The sequence below is a fragment of the Orycteropus afer genome, unplaced genomic scaffold, assembly GCF_000298275.1.
Source record: "Orycteropus afer afer isolate SDZICR_OR568_19922 unplaced genomic scaffold, OryAfe1.0 scaffold00058, whole genome shotgun sequence".
NCBI classification, from domain to species: Eukaryota; Metazoa; Chordata; class Mammalia; order Tubulidentata; family Orycteropodidae; genus Orycteropus; species Orycteropus afer.
In genome coordinates, this window is record NW_006921645.1 from 13,011,913 (window position 1) to 13,026,241 (window position 14,329).

The following is a 14,329-nucleotide window of genomic DNA, read 5'->3' on the forward strand; positions in this document are numbered from 1 at the left end:
TTTTTTTTTTTTTTTTTTTTGAGGTTGCCTGTTGTTTCCTAGACATTTTGAAGTTGTCTTTAACTGTTATTTATATATTGATTTGTTTTGTCTTGATTTTATGATTTAATATTTTTGCGAGGGTGGAGCTGGTGGTTTTTTTTTTTTTTTGGCTATTAATTCAGGTGTGCTGGGTTACTCTGCAGTTTTCTTGATGATGATGGAATAACTATGTGGAATGTGGATGCAGGTCTCTGTTTGTCATGAAAGGGGTTTAGGATTCAAGCCAGCAGGTGTTGTAGTGGCTTAATGTAGTTTTTCTATTGGATGAGGCAGGGGAGTGGTGGGGAAAGGAGGAAGAAAAGAGAATAAAAGCTCTAAGGCTCTAGTAGCTGTTTCCAGGGCTTTGAGTAGGCTTACTGGCCCACAGTTCAAGTTTGGCAATGGTTAGGGGGCCACCACTTTCCGCCAGTTCAGACAGCCACAAAAACCCCATACTCCAAGCCTCTCCATGCCAAAAAGCTGTCCTGGAATAGCTGCCCTGACCCATGCCATGAGTTATTACAGGCCTGCCCACCTGTGGCATGCTTCCCTCTCTGCTCCCAATTCAGTGGAGGCCCAAGCCAGAGGGGTCTCTGCTTCACTTCTTAGAAATGCTGCTCTCCCACTCAGCATGGTCCCAAATTTACTGATAAAAGTGGGTGCTGGATTGGCCGCAGGTCCTCTGGTGCGTTCTCTCTACTCCCCTAGGGAGCCCTCTGATGCTTCTTCTCGCTGGCTGGTCAGTGCTCTTCAGAGCAGGCTCGTTTATTTCTGTTCTCTTCTCATACTCTCCTAAGGTTAGCCTTCTCTGACTTAATGAGCTATTCAGAAAGCCAGAATCCCTGCTCCAAACTGCTGCACCTAGTTTTTTAGGCATTAAGATGCTAGAGGGAACTAACATGTGGGCTACAGGTAAGATGCCATCTTCCTGACCTCCAACCTTCCTGATTTTAAACCATGCAGTATCCCCTTGTTCTGTTAGAATGACAACCTCCTGGTCTATGTACAGGTTCCTCATGAGTACAATTAAGCATTCTGAAATTCCCATTCTTCTCAATGTTACCCATAATTTGTTATGATCCGCATAATCAAGTGCTTTTGCATAGTTGATAAAACACAACTAAACATCTTTCTGATATTCTTTGCTTTCAGCCAAGATCCATCTGACATCAGCAATGATATCCTTCATTTCATATCCTCTTCTGAATCCAGCTTGCATTTCTGGAAGTTCTCTATCAATATACTGCTGCAATCATCTTTGAATTATCTTCAGCAAGATTTTACTTGCATGTGATATTAATGATATTGTTCGGTAATTTTCACATTCTGTAGAATCACCTTTCTTTGGAATGGGTACAAATATGGATCTCTTCCAGTCAGTTGGTCAGGTAGCTGTCTTCCAAGTTTCTTGGCATAGGCAAGTGATTGCTTGCAGCATGGCATCCATTTGTTGAACTATCTCAATGAGTATTCCATTAATTCCCGGAGGCTTGTTTTTCACCAATTCCTTCACTGAAGCTTTGACTTCTTCCTTCAATACCACTGGTTCTTGATCATATGCCACCTCCTGAAATACATGAACATTGACCAATTCTTTCTGGTATAGTGACTCTGTGTATTCCTTCCATCTTCTTTTGATGCTTCTTGAATCATTCAATATTCTACCCATAGAATCTTTCAATATTTTAACTCGAGGCTTGCATTTTTCCTTCAGCTCTTTCAGCTTGAGAAATGCCAAACACATTCTTCCCTTTTGGTTTTCTAACTCCAGTCTTTGAACATTTCATTATAATAACTGGCTCTGTCTTCTTGAGCTGCTCCTTGAAGTCTTCTGTTCAGCTCTTTTATCTTGTCATTCCTTCCAATTGCTTTAGCTACTCTCAGTTCAAGAGCATATTTCAGAATGTTTTGTGACATCCATTTTGGTCTTTTCTTCCTTTCCTGTCTTTTTAATGACCTTTTACTTTCTTCTTGATGTCATCCCATATTTCTTTTGGTTTTTGGTCACTGGTTTTCAATGCATCAAATCTATTCTTTAGATGGCCTCTAAATTCAGGAGAGATATAATCAAGGTCATATTTTGGCTCTCATGGACTTGTTTTAATTGTCTTCAGCTTCAACTTGAACTTGCATATGGGAAGTTGATGGTTGGTTCCACAGTCAGCTCCTGGCCTTGTTTTGGCTGAAGATATTGAGCTTTTCCATCACCTCTTTCCACAAATGTAGTCAATCTGATTCCTGTGTGCTCCATCTGGTGAAGTCCATGTGTATGTTGTTGTTGTTGTTATGTGCCGTTGAGATGAACCCGACTCATAGCGACCCCTCCTTGGGTTGCCGAGGCAGTATCACTATGGAAGTAGATTGCCCAACCTTCCTTCCGAGGAGTGGCTGGTGGGTTTGAACCACCAACCTTCTGGTTAGCAGTCAAGTGCCTTAGGCACTATGCTACCAGAGCATTTATGTTGTTGAAAGATGGTATTTGTAATGAGTTAAGTCATAGGTCTTGCAAAATTCTATCAGGTGATCTCCAGTGTTATTTCTATCACCAAGGCTGTATTTTCCACCTACTGGTGATTCTTGTTTCTAACTTTTGCATTCCAGTCTCCAGTGATGAGCAAAACATCTTGATTGCATGTTTGGTCAATTTCAGACTGCAGAAATTGGTAAAAATCTTCAATTTCTTTGTCTTTGGTGGTTGGTGTGTAAATTTGAATAACAGTAGTATTAACTGGACTTCCTTGTAGGTGTATGGATATTATCTTACCACTGACAACACTGTACTTCAGGATAGATCTTGAAACATTCTTTGTGACAATGAATACCATGCCATTCCTCTTTAATTTGTCATTCCTGGCATGCTGTTATGTGCCATGGAGTCGGACCCGACTCATAGCGACCATTCTCTGGGTTTCTAAGGCGGTATCACTACGGAGGTAGATTGCCCAACCTTCCTTCCTAAGAGTGGCTGGTGGGTTTGAACCACCAGCCTTCTGGTTAGCAGTCAAGTGCCTTAGGCACTACGCTACCAGAGCTCCCTATTCCAGGCACAATAGATCATACTCAAAATGATCTGATTCAAAGTGACCAAAACCAGTACATTTTAAATCATTAATACCTAGGACATTAATCTTAATGTGTTTCATTTCATTTTTTGACAACTTCCAATATTCCTAGATTTATATTTCATACATTCCATGTTCCAACTATTAATGGATGTTTCCAGCTGCTCCTTCTCATTTCGAGTTGTGTCAAACCAGCAAACAAGGGTCCCGAAAGCTTTACTCCATCCACATCATTATGGTTGTGGATGGATCTACTCTGAGGTGGCACCTCTTTCTCAGTTGTATTTTGAGTGCCTTCTAGCCTGAGAGGCTCATCTTCTGGCACTACATCAATGTTTCAGGGCTATTCACAAAGTTTTCCAGTAATATCTCAGACAGTGTTTCAATGCTGTTCATAACGTTTTCACTGGCCAATTCTTTGAGAAGTGGATGGCTCCTTCCTTGTTCTGAGTCTGTCTTAGTCTGGATGCTCACCAGCTGTTCCATGGAAGAAAGATGTGGCAGTCTGCTTCTATAAATATTTACAGCCTTGGAAATCCTATGGGGCATTTCTAATCTGTCTTATAGAGTCACTATGAGTTGGAATAAACTCAAAGGCGATGGGTTTGGCTTTGTTTTTAGTACTTCTTATACATAATCATGTCATCTGTAAGTAAAGACAGTTTTAATTCTTCCGTTCCAGTGTTTATATCCTTTTTCTTTGTCATGTTACGCTGGCTAGGACCACCAGTACAATTTTGAATAAAGATGGTGAATTCAGATGTCTTTGTCTGTTATAAAATGTTTCACTGTTTTACCTTTAAGTGATATTAGCTCTAGGTTTTTGTTTGTTTGTTTTGTTTTGTTTTTTAAATCAGGCTGATGTTCTCTTAGTATTGTTGAGAATTTTTATAGTAAATGGGTGTTGAATTTTCTCAAATGCTTTTTCTTCATCTGTTGAACTGATGCTATACATTTCTCTTTTAATCTGTTAATATGGTGAATTGCATTGTTTGGTTTTTATATATTAAACACCTTTGAATTACTAGGATAAACCTCACTTCATTATGAAGTATTTTCCTTTTTCACATGTTACTGGATTTAATTTGCAACTATTTTGTTAAAAATTTCTTAAATCTATGTTTATGCAAAATATTGGTTAGTAATTTTTTTTTCTTATGACACCTTGATTGGTTCTTGTGTCAGATTACAGTGGTCTTATGAGTTGGGAAATGTTCCTTCCTCCTCCATTTTCTCAAAGAGTTTTTATAGGATCTATATAATTTCTTCTTTAAGTATTTGACTGTATTCAGCAGTTAAGCCATCGGGATTTAGAGTTTTCTTTGTAGGAAGTTGTATATGAATTCAATTTTTAAAACAAATATTGAACTTTTAGATTATCTATTCTGTTTTATTCTGTTGTACACAGGGTCACTTTGAGTTGGAGCTGACTCGATTTCCCCTGACAACAACATTTATTATTGTGTCAGTTTTGGTAATTTGTGCCCTTCAAGGAATTTGTCTATGTCATCTACGTTGTCATATTTACAGGCATAAAGTTGTTCATAATATTCTCTTATCATCCTCAAAATGTCTGTAGAAGCTGTAGAGTGTCCCCTCTTTCATTCCTGATATTGGCATTCGTGTTTTTGTTCTCTTTATTTGACCAGTTTTATTAGGGTCTCTCAATTTTATTGATTTTTTTTCAAACGACCAAGTTCTGGCTTTGTTGATTTTCTCTTCTTGATCCATTTTTTTAAAGAAACAAATCATTAGAAATAAAATTATCCACACCAAAAAAACAAACTCACTGCCACTGACTCGATTCCAACTCCTAGTGATCCAATAGGACAGAGTAGAATTGTCTCATAGGGTTTCCAAGGCTGTAAATCTTTATGAAAGCAGACTGCCTCATCTTTCTCCTATGAAGCAGCTAGTAGGTTTGAACTGCTGATCTTCTGGTAAGCAGCCAGATGCTTTAACCATTGTGCCACCAGAGCTCCTAGATAAAATTAAAGGCCTCTGAGATTCCCTCTCTAAACCTACTATTCTTCTTCCCTTCTAGAAGTATCCACTCTCCTGAGTTTCATGTTTGTCTTTGTCCTACCATTTGAATATTAAAGTAAAGCTAAGTTATGCTACTCTACTGGGATCCTCTACTCACCACATTTCCTGCTTCTGCAGCTAGCCGGGCAGCATAGCGAGCAATAAGCCGGTGTTCCTCATCCAGTCGGCTTGGACTGTCCAGGACACTGCCAAGGAGATAAAAATCCAACAAATATCTATTAAACATCTCTATTCTTGTACCATTCTCGGAGAAAATAGATGGGGGGAAAGGCTTTTAAGAAAGGATGGCAACAAAAGAAATGCAAGTTTGGTTGTAGATACTAGTGGTCTTCTGAGCCAAAAGGGGAGTCAGAGAGAAGAAAAACCATACACTTAATTCCTCTTGAGCAGCACAGATCTTTGCTGCTCCACACCAGCAGGTGGGCATTTCTTTTTGAATGCAAGAACTGAGAAAAGGCACGATGCTCAGAAAGTCGGAGGCAGGAATTTCTAACCAAATGTTTTGAAAAACTCATGACTTTTGGACTGAGGTCTGAACTAGAAAGACCAGGAGAAAACTAAAGCACCATGAAAAAACTGATGACTGAGAGAAAAATACACTTAACATGGGCTGAACAAAAGTGAAGAACCCTCGCCAGGGTAGGCTTAACGTAATGTAAAATTGGAGAAGATTCCATGTTACCAAAATTCTTCTTTACTGCCTTTCTCTCTTCTACAACCATACCCCCATCTTAGATGGATTAGTTTACTTTATTCCTTTTTAACAAGAGTACCAGCAATCAAAAACTCTTGGTTGTAATTTAGCAGTATAACAAAGTGATACATAAAAATTTAAAGACTTTAATTTATTATTCACCAAATTTTGCTATAATTAATGTGGGAGAATCTGAGAAGGGTGAGGTTAAATCCATAAAGAGCTGTCTGATCTTTTCATGTACAGAATTGTCTATATTTCCCCTACATTTTGTTTTACCTTTCTCAGTGTTTCTATCTCTGTGGCTAATTCTTTAAGCTTACTTGGTCTTTCCCACCAGGCTGGATTAAAAAAAAAAAAAAATTTTTAAAACGTACTTTAGGTCTCCTGCCTATGACATTTGTTAACACTTTTTAATTTTAGGTGTGAAGATGCCACCTAATTGTCCTCTTAGTAGGTGACCTTGGTAATTAGAACATGCTTCCACCAGTTGACTTTAATATTTTAGAGTCAAGTCCCCAAGGTCAAGGCTGAACTATCCAATATTTATACCTTAAGTGTGTTTATCTGAAATAAGGAAAATTATTCTTCTCTTTTAACAACAACAACATGTAGCTCTGTGCAGAAACAGAACAAATAAAGACTAACATTTAACAATCTAATTGGATAATACTGTGGAGGAGAGATTGGCAGCCTAAGAAGTGTGCCCAAAAGTGATGACCTTTATTATTCGACCAGGGATACAAAAAAGCTCCTCTTACTCTGTTACAGTCCATCTCCCTGGGAGGGTTAATCTATTTAAGCTCTTTTGATTGGTTAAACTTTCTAGACAGAAACTAGAACTCTAAACTGATGAGAGGTTTTAAAACCAAACCCAAACCCACTACTATCAAGTCAATTCTAACTCATAATGACCACATAGGACAGAGTAGAACTGCCGCCATAGGGTTTCCAAGGCTGCAAATCTTTCCAGAAGCCAGACTGCCTCATCTTTCTCTTGCAGAGCATCTGGTGGGTTTGAACTGCCAGCCTTTTGGTTAGCAGCCCAATGCTTTAACTATAGCACCACCAGAGCTCCTTTTAAATTAAGTCAGTGAAAATTATTTAAGGGAAACTAGGTAAGTTCCTCATTCTTCTGCTTGTGTTTTTATTTTCAGAATTAATTAGCCAGGAAATTCTGATTCTTACAGCAAGTATGAAGCTCAGTTCCTCAGACTCCATAAATAAAGAAGAGATACAGTACTCACCCAATGTTGTGTTCTCCAAGCGTTACTAGCCACCAATTCTTGCTCAGGGAGGCTAGCCCCTAAGATTTCCCAGTTTCCATGAGGCTTGAAGACCTTGGCTAAACCTCCCAAAAACCTCTGTGGCCTGCAAATATCAGGTAGCAGGTTTCTGGCCAACACTGTGCTATTTTTACCATGGAAGACTTTAATCGCCCTGGACAACTGCCCTCACCAATTATAAGTAATCTTACTCTGCCACAGGTGAAACTACTCTATTCCTAGAGACCAGAGGCTGGGTCAGAGTCATCTCTTGGATAAGGAGACACTCTCTGTGATACCCCAAACAATTAGCAGGGCCTTCCTTCCCTCCCATAGGATAAGCCTATTAAATATATGGGAGAGGTAGGAAGAACCCTACAGTTTCTCTAAGATTTTAGAGATAAGTAAACGTCAAAAAATAATGATGTTCTTTGTTCATACTGAGAAACAGTATGAAGTATAATATTAAAAATAGTCCTTTTCACATAATTATTAATTTAGTCTTCTATTACCATGGGGAATAGGAGTAAGCTCAAAGGTTCCCAAGCAGCCATAGCATACTATGGACATAACTGAGGCTCCTCTATTATGTGTTAGTTTATTAATTATGGTTTTCTTTCTAAGAATTAGAGTTCTCAAAGCAGTGTTTTACAAGTTGTTTGACATCATGACTCTTCTTTGGTGCTATGTAGAGAAAGATGGATGGCTTTAGATTATTAAAACTTTACCTTTCATTCTTGAAGAATGTGATAGGTGTGGGCATGCAGTGCACAAGTGGCTTTGGGTTGGTCTGAATGGAATAGTACTTTGTTTTATATTAATTCTCTTAAAGGATGAACTTTGGTATAGTTAGTGGTTATCAAACATTTTTCCTTCCGAATCTACTAAGGAATCAACTCATGTTTCCATATGAACAGTGAGTCAATACCTCAGTGGTTTTCAGAAAAACAGGTAAGTGGGGCTATTACAATATATATAATTATTTTAACCTGAGGTGTTATATATAGTTTAGAAAAGCCCCTCAAGTAATACTGACTCAATACCACTGTTGAGAATAAATGGTTTAAATAGTCAATAATAATAGATTTCTAGGAACAGATGAAGGACAGTAGAGATGTAACAGGGTGGTTTCAAAGCCTTCAGATTAGACAAACTGAGATATTTGTGGCTGATCAACAACAGTGAACTCTGAATACCAACAGAAAGATTTCATTATTTAGGCAAGAATGACTAATAGGAGGTTGCCATCAAACACCTGTGTGAGTGTTAACCCCCACATGCAGAGCTTTTCCAGCTGTCAACTCCAGGTAATACAGTTTTGGGATTTCAAATTTCTCAGAGGTTTATATATGCTTTAAGTATAATCTCAAGAAAGTGACCTCACTTTAAGGAGAAATCCTGCCTATGTGTAGGTAAGTGCCCAGGCTTGGCAAGGCTCCTTCCCTTTTAGAAGCTAACACTTTTGCAAGTATTTAAACTCTGCCAAACCCAGCTGGTAGTTTCTCAAGAAAAACCCCACATGCAGAGCTTTTCCAGCTGTCAACCCCAGGTAACACAGTTCTCCCTCCCTTTAATCAACCCTTAGCTCCCCACCTACTGCTGCTGCTCTACCACTAACCGTGCACAGTGCTGGAGACGGGCCACATAGGAGGCTATCAGCGCATGCTCATCGGCCAAGTGACTGGGTATATCCTGGCTATACTGTAACCTAGGAACAATGGAAGCAAAGACAGCAAGCATGGTACAGACACATACAGAGGGAGAAATGAACATGGATTAAAATGGGCAAACAAAAAAAACATGATAAGGAAAACAATAAAAAACAACACAATGCATAATGGAACCAGGATTAATGGTGTTAGACCACAGGCAATATATCTCATAAACCCTTGAACAAAAACAGTCCTCTTTAGTGGACGACTTTGAATAACACCACAACCTTTGAGAAGAACATCAATAAGGAGTCACCACAGGAGTTTTGCTCACCAGACTTGTCCAAGTTCTGGGCTCTGTGATGGATGTATCTTTTAGGGAATACCATCCTAGTGGGAAATGAGGCTGAGGTAGAGTAGGTCTATTTGACCTTTCCATGTGACCCCTGAATACTATGATTTTTATAGTTTTTGTCTAAGAGTTTTGATGGTTATTTCACGTTACCAGTTAAATCTTTTCACTTCTCTAAGGATAGTCCATTTTCTCCCATAAAATTGGTACTCAAATCAAATTGTTAGAACTGCACCTAACTGTAAGATGATACTATTTACATTCTAAGTGAGGATCTATCTCACAGATACATGGAAGGTCTTTAAGGAATGATGTTTTTCTTTCTTGAAAACTTTTTACTATAGAAATGTTAAAACATGCACAAAAATAGAGTAATCTCATGACTATCCCTCATATATCCATCATCAAACTTCAATAGATCTTAGTATTTTGTAAATCTTGTTTAACTGATTTGCCCCTGTGCCCCGCCCCCCGGCCACCTTTTTGCACAGGAGAGGGTCTAGTAAGCACTAGATAATTATTCCACCCAGGAATACTTCAGTATGTATATTTATCAGATAACTATATAACTATATATATATTCTATAACCTCAATGTTATTATGCCTAATAAAACAGACAAAAATTCATCAATATTTCAGTCACTTGTAAATTTCCTCAAATCCTCAAAAATGTTTTCTTACAGTTAAAATCAAGATCCAAACAAGGTCCACAAATTATACTTGGTTAATAATGTTTGTTTGTTATTTGATCAGTATGTTTCCATTTTTAATCTATAGTAGTTCCTATTTTCCCCATTTTCTTTCATGACAATGTATTTGTGAAAAAACCAAATCATTTATCCCATAGAACATCCTACGTTCTGGATTTCACTGGTTGCTTCCTTGTGGTATCATTTAACTTGTTTCTCTATCCTCTTTGGTTAGACCTAGAAGTCTGATTCAGGACTTCAAATCAGTGCATTCTGGTGTGACCCTTGCTCAGAATTTTCATTTCTACCTTAAATATGGGAGCACTGGTAGCATAGTGCCTAAGGCACTTGACTGCTAACCAGAAGGCTGGTGGTTCAAACCCACCAGTCACTCCTTGGAAGGAAGGTTGGGCAATCTACTTCCATAGTGATACTGCCTTGGCAACCCAAGGAGGGGTCGCTATCCGACTCTATGGCACATAACAACAACAACACCCTAAATACACTGAATCAGAATCTATGTTTTAACAAGATCCCCATAAAAATCACCTGGAGATCTTGTTAAAATTTGGATTCTGATTCAGTACATCTGGAGTGGGTACAGAAATTCTCAGTAGGGGGTCGTACCATAATGAATCAGTTTGAAACCCTGGTCTGATTAGACTCAGGTTTTTTTTTTTTTTTTTTGAGAAAGGACAAACTACATCATAGGTAGAATGGTATACTTCTTAAAAACACAGTAGGAGCACATATGTGATGTAATGCAAATACTGCTAAGTGTATTCAGATGCTATTGGCCACATCCCTCCATCAGAAAGTTCTCCATCAACTTTTCTACTAATGGTTTTAGTATTTACTGATAATACTTGCCTAAAATCATTTCACAGTTTCAAAATATTGGTTTTGCAATCTTATCATTTTTCTGCATTTATTAATTTCCTCTAGTCATTTATCTTGAATACATTGTTTATTTAGGTGAAGTAAAACAAATGCTTGATATTTCCTATCATTTAACAAAATTCAGAACAATGACTTAGTACCCTAGTAACCTCTAATGGTGACCAAGGAGTTGTGTTTTTTCCCCCTTAAAAGAAGCATTATGAATGCACAGATTTGTATGTAGGAGCCCTGGTGGCGTAGTGCCTAGGGCATTTGACTACTAACCAGAAGCCACTCCTCAGAAGGAAGATTGGGCAATCTACTTTTGTAGTGATATTGCCTCAGAAACCCAAGGTGGGGGTGCTACGAGTTGGACCTGACTGGACGGCAGTGGTGTTGGTTAATAAGCTTCAAAGAAGCTCTGGTAGTATAGTGGTTAAAGCATTCGCTGCTAACCAAAAGGTTAGGGGTACGAACCCACCAGAAAGATGATGCAATCTGCTTCCATAAAAACTTACAGGCCTCGAAACCCTATGGGGCAGTTCTACTCTGTCCTTAGAGTTGGACTTGATGGTAGTAGGGTTGAATATGCTTCAATTCACTGCAAACATTATTTTTTTGATGCTTAAATTGCCCTATCTTTAACCTGTGGGAGCTCTTGTAAGTAGGCTTCTGCATCCTTTTTACATGACCAATTGAACTTGTTAACTTCCTTGCTTTCTGAAACAGTAAGATCATCCCGGGATCATCCTGTATATATCTTGCCCCAGACTTGGAACCAACCATTCTTCTGAGGACCACTGGTTCCTTTTACTTAAGACACTAAGGTGCTTGCTGTTCCTGAGTGGTGGCTGCTTCTAGGCCTTTTCAGTGCATAAAGCTAGGAAATTTTATATAGTTTAGAAAGAAGAAAAATAAGTTTTTTTAAGCAACTTCAAGATGTCATTCCATTTTCTTCTGGATTGTTTTGTTTTATGAGAAGTCATTGGTAATTTTTATCTCTGTTCTCCTATAAACAAACAAACAAAAAACAACCCAAACTCACTGCTGTCAAGTCAATTCAGACTCACAGGGACCCCTCCCTTGGGTTTCCAAGGTGGTATCTCTATGGAAGCAGATTGCTCGGTCTTCCTTTCAAAGAGTGGCTGGTGGGTTTGAACCACTACACTTCTGGTTAGCAGTCAAATGCCTTAGGCACTATGCCACCAGAGCTCCTTGTTCTCCTATATGTAACATTTTTTTTTTTTTCCTCTGGCTATAATATTTTCCATTTATCATTGGTTTGTAGCAATTTGATTATGATATGCTTTGGTGTAACTGCCTTTTTGCTTAGCATTCACTGAGATATTTATATTTGTGGGTTTATAGTTTTCATCAAATTTAGAAAAAACTGTTTTAAATTTTGGTAAAAATTATTTCCTTCAATATTTTGGTCTCTTTTCCTTCTGACAGACTGCTTGACATTGTACCACCAGTTACTGAGGCTACGTTAATTTTTCAGCCATTTTTCTCTCTGTGCTTCATTTTGGATAGTTTGCCTGCTATGTCTTTAAGCTCAGTGTAGTTTCTGATCTACTGTTAATCACATCCACTGAATTTTTCATTTCAGGTATTATCCTTTCAACTGTAGAAGTTCCTTTTTTTTTTTTTTTTTTAAATCAAAGTAGAATATGTATGCAGAAAGTTCTAATTACATTTTATTGGGTTCTTTTTAAAATATCATTTTCTAATTGCATTCATATTTACCTTTATATTCTTAATATTTATCATGAGCAATTTAAAATCTGTGTCTAATAATAACTAACCTTATCATTTCTGGACCTATTTCTACTGACTAATTTTTCTCTAATTTCACTCTTGAATGGAAAGTAGCTAAAGCAAATGGAAGAAATGACAAGATAAAAGAGTTGAACAAAAGATTTCAAAGAGCAGCTTGAGAAAACAAAGTCATTTATGATAATGAAATGTGCAAAGACCTGGAGTTAAAAAACCAAAAGGGAAGAACATGCCCAGCATTTCTCAAGCTGAAAGAAATGAAGAAAAAATCAAGTTGCAATATTAAAAGATTCTATGGGCAAAATATTGAATGATGCAGGAAACATCAAAAGAAGATGGATGGAATATACAGAGTCACTGTACCAAAAAGAATTGGTTGATGTTCATCCATTTCAGGAGGTGGCATATGATTAAGAACCAATGGTACTGAAGGAAGAAGTCAAAGCTGCACTGAAGGAACTGGCGAGAAACAAGGCTCCAGGAATCGACAGAATTCCCATTGAGATGTTTCAACAAATGGATGCTGCACTGCAGGCACTTACTCATCTAGGCTAGGAAATTTGGAAGACAGCTAGCTACCTGATCAACTGACTGAAAGAGTTCCATATTTGTGCCTATTCCAAAGAAAGGTGATCCAACAGAATGTGGAAATTGTCAAATAATGTCATTAATATCACAAACAAGTAAAATTTTGCTGAAGATAATTAAAAAATGGTTGCAGCAAGGGACTTCCAGAAATGCAAGCTGGATTCAGAAGAGGATGTGGAATGAGAGATATTATTGCTGATGTCAGATGGATCTTGGCTGAAAGCAAAGAATACCAGAAAGATGTTTGTTTGTGTTTTACTGACTATACAAAAGCATTTGATTATGTGGATCATAACAAACTATGGATAACTTTAAGAATGGGAATTCCAAAACACTTAACTGTGCTCATGAAGAACCTGTACATAAACATAAAAAAGAGGGTGTCGTTTGAACAGAGCAAGGGGATACTGCATGGTTTAAAATCAGTAAAGGTGTGTGTCAGGGATGTATCCTTTCACCACACTTGTTCAATCTGTATGCTAAGCAAATAATCTTAGAAGCCAGACTATATGAAGATGAACATGGTATTAGGATTGGAGGAAGGCTCATTAACAGCCTGTGATATGCAGACCTTGCTTGATGACAGTGAAGATGACTTGAAGCACTTACTGATGACGATTAAAGACTACAGTCTGCAGTATAGATTACACGTCAACATAAAGAAAACAAAAATCCTCACAACTGGGCAAATAAGCAGATTCATGATAAACGGAGAAAAGATTGAAGTTGTCAAAGATTTCATAGTATTTGGTTCCACAATCAACACCAGTGGAAGCAGCAGTAAATACATCAGATGACATAGTGCACTGGGCAAATATGCTGCAAAAGACCTTTTTAAAGTGCTAAAGAGCAAAGTTGTTTCTTTGAAAACTAAGGTACGCCCAACCCAAGCTACAGCATTTTTCAATAGCCTCATATGTATGTGAAAGCTGGACAATGAACAAGGAAGATCAAAGAAGAGTTGATGTTTTTGAGTTGTGGTGTTGGTGAGGAATGCTGAAAGTACCATAACTGCCAGAAGAATGAACAAATTTGTCTTGGACAAAGTGTAGCTGGAATGCTTCTTGGAAGTGAGAATGGCCAGACTTCATCTCATCTACTTTGGTCATATTGTCAGAAGGGCCCACTCCCTGACGAAGGATATCACATTTGGTAAAGGGTAGGGTCAGAGAAAAAGGAGAAGATGCTCAATGAGATGGACTGACACAGTGGCTGCAATGTTGGGGTCAAGCATAGCAAGTATTATGAGGATGGCACATGACAGGGCAGTGTTTTGTTCTGTTGTACATAGGGTTGCTATAAGT

General features: G+C 38.1%; 1 protein-coding gene across 1 annotated transcript in view; it reads right to left on the reverse strand.

The window, feature by feature from the left end:
* Positions 1-14,329, reverse strand: part of DTNB (dystrobrevin beta) — a 511,730-nt gene that overhangs the window by 101,444 nt on the left and 395,957 nt on the right. The window contains exons 10-11 of the mRNA XM_042780738.1: positions 8,707-8,796; positions 5,227-5,314 (exon numbers count right to left, since the gene is read on the reverse strand). Of these exons, the coding sequence (XP_042636672.1) occupies positions 5,227-5,314; positions 8,707-8,796 (178 nt within the window). The remainder of the gene's footprint in view (positions 1-5,226; positions 5,315-8,706; positions 8,797-14,329) is intronic.